This window comes from Carcharodon carcharias, chromosome 13, assembly GCF_017639515.1.
Source record: "Carcharodon carcharias isolate sCarCar2 chromosome 13, sCarCar2.pri, whole genome shotgun sequence".
Classification (NCBI taxonomy): Eukaryota; Metazoa; Chordata; class Chondrichthyes; order Lamniformes; family Lamnidae; genus Carcharodon; species Carcharodon carcharias.
The window spans coordinates 142,630,231-142,645,943 of record NC_054479.1 but is presented as its reverse complement, the minus strand read 5'-3'; the positions used below and the strand labels follow the sequence as shown (position 1 = coordinate 142,645,943).

General features: G+C 41.0%; 1 protein-coding gene across 4 annotated transcripts in view; it reads left to right on the top strand.

Annotated features, from left to right (window-relative positions):
* Positions 1-471: 471 nt before the first annotated feature.
* Positions 472-15,713, top strand: part of dmtf1 (cyclin D binding myb-like transcription factor 1) — a 55,666-nt gene continuing 40,424 nt past the window's right edge. For 2 of the 4 annotated variants that reach the window (XR_005944787.1, XM_041202641.1), the window contains exons 1-3: positions 476-591; positions 10,639-10,754; positions 11,954-12,085. Coding sequence is in view for 3 of the 4 variants with exons in the window: in XM_041202641.1 (XP_041058575.1) it covers positions 10,646-10,754; positions 11,954-12,085 (241 nt within the window). In the remaining variant the exon portion in view is untranslated. Of the gene's footprint in view, positions 592-10,638; positions 10,755-11,953; positions 12,086-15,713 lie in introns of those variants that run through there. The other 2 variants (XM_041202640.1, XM_041202642.1) reach the window with 2 other exon arrangements.

Genomic DNA, 15,713 nt, shown 5'->3' with positions numbered 1-15,713 from the left:
GTATATATAGATATATATATTTTTGTTGTTGTTGTTGTTGTTGTTGCCTTGAGCTATACCGAATCCCGCCTGGTCCCTTTCCTGTCCGGGCGAAGGTATCACCGGCAAAAATCGGCTGGAGGTGGGAGGTTTTTGGGGGGGGGGGGGGGAAACCCAGCAGGTCTGACAGAGCCTCAGCTTTTCCAAGTCCCTGTGACCCTTCTTCACATCGGCTCCGATCAAGTGTCGTCCCTGCGAAATCCTGTCCCTTTTCCCTTCACAGGATCGTCCGGACTGGATTCCTCCCCCTCCCCCCCAAACCCACCGGGTATTTTCTGTTATTCCGGATTTCCCGATAGCCGCAGTAAATTTGCTGTTGTGTCCGGCGGTCAGGGTGTTGTTTGCAAGGTGGTGCTGGTGCTGGTGCTGGTGGAGAGGGTGGGTGGGTAGGCCGCGTTGCCATGGCAGCCGGGCGGATGTGAGGTCAGGCGGGCTTCCGGCGGCCGCTGAGGGAGAGGGAGCGGGGTTTTTTTTTTTCTCTCCATCCTGGTATTTTATCATCCTGGTCTCTTTGGACGTTGTCAAAAAAGTGCCCGTACTTCAAAACAGGAAGTAAGTAAATGCAGCAAAGATTGTGCTGGAGGCGGGAGGGAGACGGAGCGAGGGAGGGTGGTAGGGAGCGAGGGCCGGAGCCGGAGCCGGAGCCGGGGACAGGGACAGGGACAGACAGAGAGGGGGAGAGGGGCGGCTCAACATGGCGCCGGCTGCCCTCCCTCACTCACTCACAATAGAGCCGCAAGGCCACTGCCCGCCTGTGGCCACTGGCTGCCTGGGGCCACTGGGCCACTGCCCGCCTGTGGCCACTGGCTGCCTGGGGCCACTGGGCCACTGCCCGCCTGTGGCCACTGGCTGCCTGGGGTCACTGGGCCACTGCCCGCCTGTGGCCACTGGCTGCCTGGGGCCACTGGGCCACTGCCCGCCTGTGGCCACTGGCTGCCTGGGGTCACTGGGCCACTGCCCGCCTGTGGCCACTGGCTGCCTGGGGCCACTGGGCCACTGCCCGCCTGTGGCCACTGGCTGCCCGGGTTCACTGGGCCACTGCCCACCCAGGGCCAGTGTCAGCCTGGGGCCACTGCCTGCCCGGGGCCACTGAGTACCTGGGACCACTGGGCCACTGCCCACATGGGGCTACTGGCTGCCTGGGGCCATTGGCTTCCCGGGACTGACGGGGCCACTGGCTGTCCAGGGGCTGGTGGGTACTTGGGGCCACTGGGCCATTGCCAGCCCATGGCCACTACTAGGCCTGATTACTGTCCCAACAGCTCCTGCTCTGTTGTTTCAATGACTATCACCAATTCTAATTTAACAAAGCAACTTTGGTTTATTCATTTGTTTGTTTTAAAACACAATAAAAATGTTGATATTGTCTGTTCAACCTGTTTTGTTTATTTTGTCTTGACATTCCTTGTAGCAATTGTTTTTAAACAGTTTGTATTTATACATGGATTTAATGTATTTGTATGCGTATCTGCAGATCTATTTGTTTCTATGTATCATCAAATTTGTGTGTATCATGTTTATTTATATTTGTGTGTGTATGTTTTTTTTTCATTCGTTCACGGGATGTGAGTGTCACTGGCCAGGCCAGTATTTATTACCCATCCTTAATTGCTCTTGAGAAAGTGGTGGTGAACTGGCCTCTTGAGCCGCTGCAGTCCACATGGTGTCGTTACACACACAGTGCTGTTAGGTAAGGAGTTCCAGGATTTTCACCTAGTGACGGTTAAGGGACGGCGATATATTTCCACGTCACGATGGTGATTGGATCAGAGGGGAACTTGCATCTGCTGCCCTTGTCCTTCTACGTGATAGATGTTGTGGGTTTGGAAGATGCTGTCGAAGGAGCCTTGGCGAGTTGCTGCAGTACATCTTATAGATAGTACACACTGCTGCTATTATGTGTTGTTCATTGAAGGTGGTGAATGGCGTGCCAATCAAGCGAGCTGCTTTTTCCTGGATGGCATCGAACTTCTTGACTGTTGTTGGAGCTGCTCTCATCCAGAATTTCAAGGATTACTCTACAAGGAGAGATTTCATAAACTAGGGGTTATATTGCCTGGAATTTAGAAGGTTAAGTGGTGATTGGAGTTTTCAAGATATTAAGGGGAACTGATAGGGTAGATAGTATCTATCTCCCCTGGTTGTGGAGGCTAGGACTGCGGACCTAGTCTAAAAAAATTAGAGCCAGACTTTTTAGGAGTGAAATTAAGAAATATTTCTTCACAAAGAATGTGGTATAAGTTTGGAACTCTCTTCTACTAGTGGCTATCGATGCTAGATCAGTTGTTAATTTTAAGACTGACGATTGATTTGTGATCTAAAAGTATTAAGTGATATGGGGCAAAGCTGGCTATATGAGTTAGGTCACAGATCAGGCATGATTTTATTAAATGGTAAAACAGGCTTGAGGGTCTGAATGACCCCCTGTTCTTATTTTCCAATGTTCCCATTTTCCTGTGTGTATAATTATTGCAGTAATTGTGTTGGTGTTTGCTTACTGCTGTAAGCGTATCTCTGAGGACACAAGCGTAAGACTTAAGTTTCTAAGTTATTCTTAAGTTACTAACAAATAATTATTCTAATAAGACCACAAATGCAGACACTGTTGAAGGGTCATGAGGACTCGAAACGTCAACTCTTCTCCGCCGATGCTGCCAGACCTGCTGAGTTTTTCCAGGTAATTCTGTTTTTGTAATGCAGACAGAAGCCTGTTCTTCTGAAAAAGAAAACACCGAAGAAAAATGCACTGTTTTCATAGCAGGTCAACCAGTATCTGATGGGAATGTTTCATCAGATGGTCTTTTGGAACAGTCTTTACAAGTGAACTAGTCAAATTCTGGATGGATTTGTATATTAATTTCTTCTCAGTATTTTTATAGGTGAGTGGGGGATATGGTAAGCTTAAGTATTTTTCAGATTTTTAGTAGGTTATATTTGGGAGAGTTCGTAGGAAACTTGAGGGATCTTTTTGGCCAATTGAAATTAGGGCCACATTTAATACGGCAGTAAAATCATACACTTCCTAATAAAAACATTCCAAAGCATCAGAAGGAAGAGGTGGAAGAGCCTTATCCTTTGTAATTGTCCAACAGATGTGAGGCCCTTGCCACCTGTATGACTGAAAGTAGTGACTACAGGGTGGACCATGGCATCGTGGTACAGGAAGCCATTCAAACAGGAGAGTTAATAGGAATATAGTGGTAGCTCAGGACAGTACAGTCGGGCGACAGACACAATTCTCTGCAGCCGAGAGCGTGAGTCCAGACAGCTGTGTTGCCTGTCAGATGCCAAGGTTCATGATATTTGCTCCGTGCTGGGGAGTATCCCGTGGTCCACATAGGTACCGACGACATAAGTAGAACTAGGAAAGAGGCTCTGCTAAGGGACTGTGAGCAGCTAAAGGCTAAATTGAAAAGCAGAACCCGAAAAGTAATAATTTGTGGACTACTAATGGTCATAGCGTAAATAAGAGTGAGTTGAATGCATGGCTCAAAGATTGATGTGGGAGAAATGGATTGCGATTTATGGGGCACTAGAACCAGTACTGGGGAAAGTGGAAGCTGTGTCGTTGGTGCAGTCTTCATCTGACCTGTGCTGAGACCAGTGTTCTGCTGAATTGTACAACTAGGGCAGTAGGGAGGGCTCTAAATGAATGGTGGGGGTGACGAATCAAATTTGGAAAGATGTGATAAATAGAGAAGACAAGGCAAGAGAACAAGGTTAGAATAAGGGAAATGATGATCAGAGCATGGCAGGAAGGAACCTAGTGTGCTAACTTATGAGGGCACCAGCAGATAATGCTAGAGGTTACGAAAATAGTAAAAATACAGAACTAAAGGCTCTGATTCTGAATGCACCTAGCATTCGTAACAAAACGGATCAATTGACAGCTCAAATAGAAATAAATATGTATGATCTGATAGCCATTACAGAGGTATGGTTGCAAGGTGACAAAGGCTGTGACCTGATTATCCTTGGGTGCATGACATTTAGGAAGGACAGGAAGGTAGGAAATGATGAAGGGGTAGCTCTGTTAATTAAGGATGACGTTAGTACAATAGAGGGAGATGATATTAGTTCTGGAGATCAAGGTGTAGAATCAATTTGGATAGATATGAGAAATAGTAAAGGGAAGAAGTCACTTGTGGGAGTGGTTTCTAGACCCCCTAACAGTAACCATACTGTAGGACGGAGTATACAAGAAGAAATAATGGGGTCTTGTGAGAAAGGTATGGTGATAATCATGGGTAATTTAAATCTGCATGTAGATTGGACAAATCAGATTGGCAAAGGTAGCCTGGATGATGAGCTCATAGTGTTTTCAGGACTGTTTCTTAGAGTAGCATGTTTTAGTACCAACCAGACAGCAGGTTATACTAGATCTGGTAATGTGCAATGAGACAGGATTAATTAATGACCTCATAGTGAAGGCTCCCCTTGGTAGCAGTGATCATAATATGATTGAATTTCACATTGTTTGCAGAAGAGAGGAGTAGATCCAAGACTAATGTTTTAAACTTAAGGGCAATTATGAGGGCATGAAGACAGAACTGGCTGAAGTAAACTGAAAGATTAAGGATAGGTCATTAGAGATGCTGTGGCAGACATTTGTGGAAATATTTCAGAACATTCAGAAAATTACATTCGAGTGAGAAAGAAAGACTTCAGGGGATGATACACCAGCCATGGCTATCTAAGGAAGTTAATGATAGCATCAGATTGAAAGAAAAACGTATAATTCCACAAAGATGATTGTCAAGTTAAAAGATTGGACAAAATATAAAGAACAGCAAAAAATGACTAAGATTAATAAGGGGGGGGGGTGGAATTACAAGAGAAAGCTAGCTAGAAATGTAAAAACAGATGGTAAAAGTTTCTACAGGTAGTTGAAAAGGAAAAAAGTAATGTGAGTGTTGGTTCTCGAGAGAGAGTGTATAATAATGGAAAATAAGAAAATGACAGGTGAATGGAACAGATATTTTGCATCTGTCTTCACTGTAGACGATGCAAATAATTCCTCAGAATTAATTGTGAATCAGGAGGTGAAAGGGAGGGAGGAACTTAAAATAATTACAATCAGAAAATTAATAGAACTAAAAACTGACAAGTCCCCAGGCCCTGATGGAATTCATCCTAGAGTCTTAAAAGAAGTGACTGCTGAGATACTAGATTCTGGAAAGGTCCCATCTGATTGGAAAATAATGAATGTGACTCCTAGTCAAGAAAAGGACAAGAGTAGGAAACTACGGGCCATTTAGCTTAACATCCATAGGGACGTTTCTGGAGTCTATTATTAAGAAGGTTATAGCAGGCACTTAGAAAATTTCAATGCAATCAGGCAGAGTCAACATGGTTTTGTGAAAGGGAAGTCTTGTGTGACTAATTTATTGGAGTTCTTTGAGGAAGTAACAAGCAGAATGGATAAAGGGGAACCTGTGGATGGATTTCCAGAAGGCATTTGACAATGTGTCACATCAAAGATTACTACATAAAATAAGAGCTCAAGGTGTATGGGTGTAACATATTAGCTTGGATAGAGGATTGGTTAGGTAACTGGAAACAAAAATAAGGCATAAATGGATCACTTTTGGGTTGGCAAGATGAGATGAGTAGAGTGCCACAGGGATCAGTGTTGGGGCCTCAGCTATTTACAATTTAAACCAATAATTTGGATGAAGGGACTGAATGTTTGGTTGCTAAATTTGCTGGTGAGACAAAGATGGGAAAGTTAGTTGTGGAGAGGACAAAAGGAGTCTGCAAAGGGATATACAGAGGTTGTTAGTGGACAAAAATTTGGCAGATGGAGTATAATGTGGGAAATTATGAACTTGTCCACTTGCATAGGTAGAATGAAAAAGCAGAATGTTATTTAAATGGGGAGAGATTGCAGAACTCTGGTATCTGGGTGTCCTGGTACATGAATCAGGAAAAGTTAGTTTGCAAGTACAGCAAGTGATTGGGAATGCAAATGGAATGTTGGTGTGCTGCAATGGGAATGGAATATAAAAGTAGGGATGTTTTGCTACAGTTGTATAGGGCTTTGGTAAGACCACATCTAGAGTACTGTGTATGGTTTTGGTCCCCTTAATTAAGAAAGGATATAAATGCATTAAAAGCAGTTCAGAGAAGGTTTACTTGACTGATACCTGGGATGGGGGGCTTATCTTACAAGGAAATGTTGGAAAGACTGGGCCTGTATCCGTTGGAGTTTAGAAGATTGAGAAGTGACCTCTTTGAAACATATAAGATCCTGAGGAGACTTGACAGGGTGGATGCCGAAAAGATGAAAGCAAAATGCTGCGAATGCTGGAAATCTAGAACAAAAACAAAAATACCTGGAAAAACTCAGCAGGTCTGACAGCATCTGCGGAGCGGAAGACAGTTGACATTTCAAGTCTGTATGACCCTTCATCAGAACGTGAAAAGATGCTAGAACTAGGGGACACAGTTTAAAAATAAGGGGCCTCTCATTTAAGACAGAGATGAGGAGAAATATTTTTCTCTTAGAGTTGTGAATCTTTGAAACTCAGTCCCCGGAGAGTGGTGAAGTCAGGGTCATTGAATATTTTCAAAGCAGTGGTAAATAGATTCTTGACTAACAAAGGAATCAAAGGCTATTGGGAGTAGGTGACTTCACCATCAACTGGTGCATTCTCCATGCCAACCAATCAGCACTCTCTTCTCATACAGTATAAATACGTTGTTTCTCTGACATTGGTATTTTCTTGTGAATTCTGCTGAGGAGTGCAAGACAAAAGCTTCGACAAAAAATACCTGTTTTTTTCAGCAATACATCACAAACCGTGAACTGCATTTTCCATAACAATATGAAACTTTTCTGTAGAATTTGATTATTGTAATTCTTACTCTTACAAACATTTCATCAAGAAATAGAACCTTCCTGTATGCTAGAGAAAAAGTTATCTCTTTCATTTGGGGAAATGGTAGTGAATGTTTGGTCCAATGTGAACACTAGAGGGAACCAGAACAATGTAATAATGGACATTAAAACAGAATGTGCTGGAAAAACTCAACAGGTCGGGCAGCATTAGTGGAGAGAAACAGAGTTAACCTTTCAGGTCCAATAATACTGTTCCTCAGGACCCAATGCTGCCAAACCTGCTAAGTTTTTCCAGCACTTGCGTTTTTATTTCAGATTTCCAGCATCCACAGTCTTTTGCTTTTATTTCAATGTAATTGACAGTTTTTTTTAACCTCCAGCTGTGGCTCAGTGTGTAGCACTCGGTTCTGAGTCAGAAGGTTGCGGGTTCAAGTACTACTCCAAAGATTTGAGCACAAAGTTGAGGCTGGAACTCCAGTACTGTACTGAGGAAGTGCTGAGCTGGTGAAGATGCCATCTTTCGGATGAGATGTTAAATTGAGGCCTCGTCTATCTGTTCTTTTGGATGGATGTTAAAGATACTTAGCACTGTTTTGAAGAAGAGCAGGGGAATTACCTGGTATCCTAACTAATATTTATCCCTCAAAGAACATCTCAAAAATGGATTATTTGGTCATTATGACATTGCTGTTTGTAGAAGCTTGCAATGAAATGAAACCCAAATTGGCTGCCACATTGCTTGTATTACAACAGTGACCACGTTTCATAAGTACTTTGTTGACTGAAGACGCTTTGCGGCATCCGAAGGCCTTGAAAGATGTGATATAAGTGCCTTTGTCCCTTTCTAAAACATATGATAAACCTTCAAGTAGCTATTTGTCTGACCAAAAGCCATTTATTTGGGTATGACAGTTAGCTAAATGATACTGATACCTGTGTCACCAACTAGATATTAAGAGAGAAAAGCTACAAAGGAAAATGCTTAATGATGCCAAGTTAGAATAAACTCAGCAAATATACACTGACTGAACGATAAACAAAATACAGTTCTCTGCCTTTTTTAAAAGTAGAGTGTATGTGAAGGTACATGCAAATGACAATATCTTCTGAGATATGACATCTAATGTTATACTCTTGCATTATGCATTCATACCATTAGGTGTCGGAGCAGGTGTGTACACTCTCAGGAGTAACCAGCACTGCTTTGCCAAAGAGAATATCTAAGGCAGACATAAAGCCTCTGATAGTATGGTGGGATGTGTGAAGTGCAGAGAAAGATTCTTTACTCCCAGGTTCTTTACCTTACTCCAGTGTTACTGATTGCTGAAGTTCTGTCAGTGATGGACAGGAGTGGTCCCAGCACCAATCCTTGTGGAAAACCACTTGCCACCAAGGTTTAGAGGGTTACGATGGTAGATTTAGATGAGGAAAGATGGGAGGAAGCTCAAGTGGAGCATAAACACTGGCATGTTTTGGTTGGGTCGAATGGCCTGCTTCTGTGCCTTATATTGTATGTAATCCTATGTAAGGAGTCATATCAAGAAACGCTTTTTCCACACAAAGGGTAGTGGAAATCTAGAATTCTTTCCCCTCGCATAAGGCTGGAAGTTACTGGGTCATTTGAAATTTTCAAGACTGAGATCAGTAGATTTTGATTAGTTAAGAGTATCAAAGGTTATGGATGAAATGGAGTTGAGATACAGATCAGCTATGATCCATTGAATTGCAGAACACAGTTGAGGGGCAGAATGTTGTCTTCCTGTTCCTGTGCTTTTTTGTAATAGTTTACTTCATCAGTTTACAATTCCATTTTCACCTACCCATTAAGCACCGTAAACCAGAAATTGATTTTCTGCCATAAGGATGCATTAATTTCTTCAGCAAGTTCCTAATGTAGGGATTAGCTAGAAATCCAAAGAGTACATATTATGGCCATATTTCTCTTGCTCACTATTGCATCCAGCTTCTCAAATTAGTATTATTTCCCACTTAGATCTAGTACATAATAGACTCATAATCAGCTGGAAATGGAATAAAGCGTCAGTTGGCATAGCTAACCACTGTTTGCAAATAAAATATTGATATCTTGAAAATACCAATCCCAAGTTTAAGCTGCTTAATAGAGTCAATAAGATGGTTTTGAGCAGGATGTTGGTATGTTAGATAAACATTCAACTTTCCAATCAAAAGATTCAGACCAGGCAGGATTCCACGTTCTATTCAAGGGGCTGCATGCTGTTGGTTTATTGCAGTGGTTTAATGAAAAATGTGCTACAGATTGGCCAAGGGATGGAAATACTTTAATGAATGGGGAAGACCAGCTAATCAAATAGAAAGGGAAGCACACCCCTCAATACAAGTGTGAAAGGGTGATGTCATCAGCTCACCAGAAGTCCTACATGAGATTCAAATGCACGATTCTCAGACTGACTCTGACTGCAGAAAGATATTCAAATTTGTTTCCAACGACACACAGAACCTAACTATCTCTATTGAAATACATGGAGTCAAGCTTTCTTACACAACTTGAGTGGACTAAGTTTTCTGTGAAAGAAACATATTCTAAAGTGGTACAAAAAACCACAACCATGAACGGTTGTCCCATTTGCCAGTTATAACAAATACATGATCCTTTGCTGGATCCTGTAGTACCAAGCTATCCGCACACCTTAATCTTAGTATATTTTCTTGCAACAGATGATTTGGCTGAACTATTAAACTGTTTGCACTGTTACATTGTCATGAAATTAAACTATATGATTCCTTCATTGAAATGAAAGTCACAGAATTTGCTAATCACATCTTACCTGATTTCTCCAATCACAAACCACAAGCATTGTGTTTTATTCCCCCACAGCAAAGAGCATTGCTCACTGTATTCTGTACTAGCTTCTTCATGTTGTTTAGTAAAAGAATCCCCACTACAACCGTACATAGGCAAGCAAATCTCAAAGTTTGCTTTCTTGAACGCTATTATGTAAACAATCGCTGTTAAAGCACAGAGTATGAACATAAATGTTTTATTACAGACACATGATTTAATCTCTTTGGCAGCTACAAGGCCAGTTTCACTGAGATAATAAAAATAGTTGTTGTCAAGTATCCTCGCTTTACATTGGGAGCATTTGTTAGTTTTTCTAACAACATTGATATTTTGAAATTGAAATTAAATGTTGACACCTGTATTCCATGAATAAAAAGAAACGTAAAGTATAAACATTCACCACTTAAGGTGCTGGAGGTCCACTGACATCTGTTGAATTAAAGTTAATATATGCCACCCTCATTTGGGGGGGGGGGTGGAATTATGTATCTGAATATCGTTATGGTACCTCCAACAAGATGTCCAGCCAGAGTTGGGAACCCTCTCACTCTTGTGGCTAAACGTTAGTTTGGCTCATTGGTGTCATGTCAGCTTTGATCAGAAAGTTGTGGTTTTAATGCTGGTTCCAGAACTTGAGAGCATCGTTTAGGATATCCTTGTCAGTGCAATACTGAGGACGTGTATGTTCTCAATAGATGGTTTCTCTTAGATGAAACATTAAATCTGGACCTCTTACTGGTAAATGGCAAAAATCCTGTGTCACTTTCTCAAAGGAAAACTGGGAATTCTCCTGAAGTCCTGGCCAAAATTTATCACTATACCAACAACAATTTGTATTTATTTAGTGCCTTTAATGCAATAAAACATCCCTAAGCATTGCTCAAATTATTTCAAGATGCATATATATTAAATTTTGTGTCTTATTTTCTTTCAGATTGAGTATGAACACAATTGAGGACGAATCTGGCACAGTAACCTTGGAAACAATCAGCTCAGTAACCCTAGCCCAAGACACAGAAGGCAATCTGATCTTGCATTGCCCTCAAAACAGTAAGCTGGATCATGCATTATTTTTTTCATTTTATGCTCTTTTGAAAAATAATCAGTTCCTTTGCATATTACTGGATATGTATATTCAGAATGAAGCATAGTTTTAATCTTACTGCTGCTTCTATCTTTTTCCTACTTCTCATTCTTTCCTTCACTGCATCTTTTTCTCTCTCTTTTCTGGGTGGTGGGTGCTTTAGCCAATAAGATAAACACTGCAGACGAATTTTCCAAGTGCATGATGTCAGTCAAGGAAAGATCCAGCCAGGGCCACAAGCCATCAAGTTGGAAATGCCTTCTGGGCAACAAGTGGCAGATAGTCAGATATAATGGAAGGAAAAACCATAAAGATCCTTTTTTTGCTGGTTAAACAATACTGCTGTTATTCTTGCAAAGTTTTAAGATGGAAAGATCCCATAGGGAATCCACTGGCCGCTGCACTTTTTCCATCGGCCAGGCCTCTGAAAAGCTCCTGCATTCTCACCCTGCCAAGACCCCAAACCTTACCAGCTACTGCAACTCTCATCTGCCCATCCAGACCCTGAGTCCCAGCTGGTGGTTGACACCTCTCTCCATGCACCAAGAACTAGAATCATCACTGATTGTGAATGCCCTACCACACAGCTGGATGTGCCACTCTGGCCTCAGAAATATTGGGCAGCTGGGACAACAGCAGGTAGGTGCAAGGAGAAGGATTCATAGATAATGTAACAGGGCACATTTAGAATCATAGATGGATTACAGCACAGAAGGAGACGATTGGCCTTGTCGTGTCGTGTTAATTACAGACTTTAGCAGTTATTATAGTAGTAATTGGTAGTTTTATGTATGCGCTTGAAATCTTTTCTTTTGTTAATAAATATTTTAGTTTTAGTTTTTTATTTAAATCTCTAAAGTCTCGGTAGACTTATTACTTCGAATTATTATACCTTCATGACAGTGAGAAAGATCATAATCTCCCCCTCCCTGCAGGAAAGATTTATAGCTTGTTGGCGTCTCTCCTAGTTTGGGAATATATCATTTGGTTGAATTGAAGATGGTTATGACGATGCATTTTTCTATCACTAATACTCTGTCTATCTTTCTGCTTATATTTAATGTTTCTGTATCATTCACGATAATAAGGGTGACCTAAAATTTGCTACAATGTTTTTTTTTCCTTTTATCCTACAAGAACTACTTTTTCTCTCTATCAAATGTAGATTTAGAATCTGAGGACAATCAAGAACCTCTACACAAAAGGCTTTGTTTGTCAACTGAAGATGACGCTAGTCTTGAATCCACAGGTATTGCTGGCCCATTTGCAGCAGTACAATCAGTTGTTACACTTCCAAGTAAGATCATTACAAATATTTGCCATAATTCATTAATGTTAGTTAATTTCATCTTGTATAAATGTGATTTTAGCTGATGAAAAAAATAGATTTTTAAAGTAGTATAAAATTATTTTAAAATTTTGTTTATGATATCTCAGCTTCTATCTTAATCCCACGTGTCTACCTCAATCTTTATTTTGCTACCTTTAAAGTGATTCACAAGTGAAGAATAATTGGTGGTTCCTACTTTCTGGCTTGATGCCTGTGAAAATTCCCCAATGTGATTAGCTGCTTAGCTTGCTTGATGACATCACTGTTGCTGGATGACTCAAGATCCTCTACAGCTGATGTCTGAATGAGATTAACTTTAAGAAAAGTGAAATCCATGCCAGAGATCGCTAGATCTTTGTGGGCCATAGTTCATAGTCATTAGCAAGTATTGTTTAAGGGAATTGAAAAACAAATAATCATAATGTCTCTGAATTCTTCTGACTGTTGCAGTTAAGAATCAGTTTGTGCAAACTACCTGTTCACTGGTGTTCAATAACGAGCTACACTTCAAATCTGCTACATTATTTTCAAAATTGTAAATCATGAAAATGTGACAAATGATTGACAAAGATTGAAAATGGTAATGTTAATTAGCACTTTTACTTTGCAAAATATATTTTTTTAGTATGTTTTCTTTTGGTATCAATTACATAAATAATGTTGGGCAGGGTGTATTAGGGGATGAGGAGACTACGCATTATGAACCAGTACAAATTCCTAACCCTAGGTTTTTTTAGCCGTCCTTGTGAAAATGAGCTGGAAGTCCTGCCATCATGTTGCAAACAAAAGACCTGCACAATTGTTTTAATGGATTTGTGATGAACATTCATTTAAAAAGAAAATTGATCATGGCCTTGGTCTATAAACGTTTCATTCTACAAAATTGCTGCTCATTTCTACCAATAGGGACTATAGCATTGACCATATCTCAAGAACATAAGAACTAGGAGCAGGAGTAGGCAATTCAGCCCCTCAGGCCTGCCCCGCCATTCAACACGGCCATGGCTGATCTCATTTCGGCCTCAACTCCAATTTCCCGCCCTCTCCCCGTAACCTTTCAACTGGTTACTAATTTAAAAATCTGTCTATCTCCTCCTTAAGTTTATTCAGCATCCCGGCATCCACTGCACTCTGACGTAGTGAATTCCACAGATTCACGACCCTTTGAGAAAAGTAATTCCTCCTCATCGCTGATTTAAATCTACCACCACTTAGCCTAAAACTATGGCCTCTCGTTCTAGAAAGACCCACAACAGGAAACATCCACTCCACATCTACTTTGTCTATCCCCTTTAGCATCTTATATACCTCAAATAGATCTCTTCTCATCCTTCTAAACTCTAGCGAGTATAGGCCTAAACTGCTCAATCTCTCCTCATAAGACAAGCCCCGCATCTCTGGATTCAGTCTAGTGAACCTCCTCTGAACCTCCTCCAGTGCAACTACATCTTTCCTCGAATAAGGGGACCAAAACTGCACAGTACTCCAGGTGCGGTCTCACTAATGCCTGGTACAGTTGCAACAACACTTCCCTATTTTTATACTCTATTCCTTTAGCAATAAATGCCAAAGTTCCATTTGCCTTCCTTATTACCTGCTGTACCTACATACTAGCTTTCAGCGATTCATGCACAAGGACACCCAGATCCCTCTGAACTAAAGCATTCTGAAGTTTCTCTCCATGTAAATAATAAGTCGCCTTTTTTATTCTTCCGACCAAAATGGATAACCTCACTCTTATCCATGTTAAACTCCATCTGCCAAATTTTGGCCCATTCACCTAACCTGGCCATATCCATTTGTAAATTTCTTATTTCTTCATTGCAACTTACTTTCCCACCTATTTTGGTGTCATCTGCCAATTATGCTATAGTACTTTCTATCCCTGAATCCAAGTCATTAATATGGATTGTAAATAGCTGGGTCCCAAGGACCGAACCCTGTTGCAGCCCACTAGTTACAGCTTGCCATCCAGAAAAAGACCCATTTATTCCAACTCTCTGCTTTCTGTTGGTTAGCCAATCCTCTATCCAAGCTAATATATTACCCCTAACTCCGTGTGATCTTATCTTGTGTATTGATGTTTTGTGCGGCACCTTATCTAAGACCTTCTGGAAGTCTAGATATACTGTCCATCTACAGGATCACCATTATCCACTTTGTTCGTCACATCTTCAAAGAACTCTAGCAAATTAGTCAAGCATGATTTACCCTTCATAAAACCATGCTGACTCTGATGGATTGCATTTTGACTTTCCAAATGCCCCATTACTACTTCCTTAATAATGGATTCCAACAATTTCCCAACAACAGACATTAAACTAACTGGTCTATAGTTTCCTATTTTCTGCCTCCCTCCTTTTTTGAATAAGGCTGTTATATTAGCATTTTTCCAATCCTCTGGCACCTTTCCAGAGTCCAGGGAATTTTGGAATACTATAGCCAATGCATCCACTATCTCCGCTACCACTTCCTTTAAGACCCTGGGGTGTAGGCCATCAGGTCCTGGGGACTTGTCACCCTTTAAACCTAATAGTTTGCTCAATACTTTTTCTCTAGTGATGGTGATTGTTCTAAGTTCCTCCTTCTCTATACTCTCTGCACCACCTATTACTATTGGGGTGCTACTAGTGTCCTCCACCATGAAAACTGAAGCAAAATATTGATTAAGCATCTCTGCCATTTCTGTGTTCCCCACTATTAACTCCCCGGTCTCATCCTCCAAAGGACCAACATTCACTTTAGCTACTCTCTTTCCTTTTATATACTTATAGAAGCTTTTGCAATCAGTTTTTACATTTTGCGCTAGTTTTCTTTCGTAATTTACCTTTGCTCTTTTTATTTTTTTTCAGTAACCCTTTGTTGATCTTTAAAAGTTTCCCAATCTTCCAGCCTGCCACTGACCTTTGCAATTTGATATGCCTTAGTTTTTGCCTTTATGTTATCTTTAACTTCCTTGCTTAACCATGCATGCTTTTTCCCCCTCTTACCATCTTTCTTCCTCTTTGGAATATATTTTACCTGGGAAGAATTGAATATCTCCTGAAATATCTGCCACTGTTCATCAACTGTCCTACCTTGTAGTCTTCCTGCCCAGTCCACTCGAGCCAAATCTGCTCTCATGCCTATGTAGTTACCTTTGTTTAACTCCAGAACACTAGTGTGGGACTCAAGTTCCTCGCTCTCAAACTGAACTTAAAATTCTAGCACGCTATGATCTCTCTTCCCTAAAGGATCCTTTACTATGAGATCATTAATTAATCCCATCTCATTACACAAAACCAAATCCAGAATAGCCTGCTCCCTGGTTGGTTCCACAACATATTGCTCCAAGAAACAAGCTCTAATATACTCTATGAACTCTCTCTCGAGACTACCGTTGCCAATTTGATTAGTCCAGTCTATATGCATATTAAAATCACCCATGATTATTGCCATGCCTTTCTTACATGCTCCTAGTATTGCCTGCTTTATACTGTGCCCTACTGCTCAATATCATCATTGAGGAAATTTGTCCAGATTTTGAGGTCAGCAGCCAATTAATGGTGATTGTCACTGACTTTGAAGAAAGCAACCTACAAAGATCATAAGAACA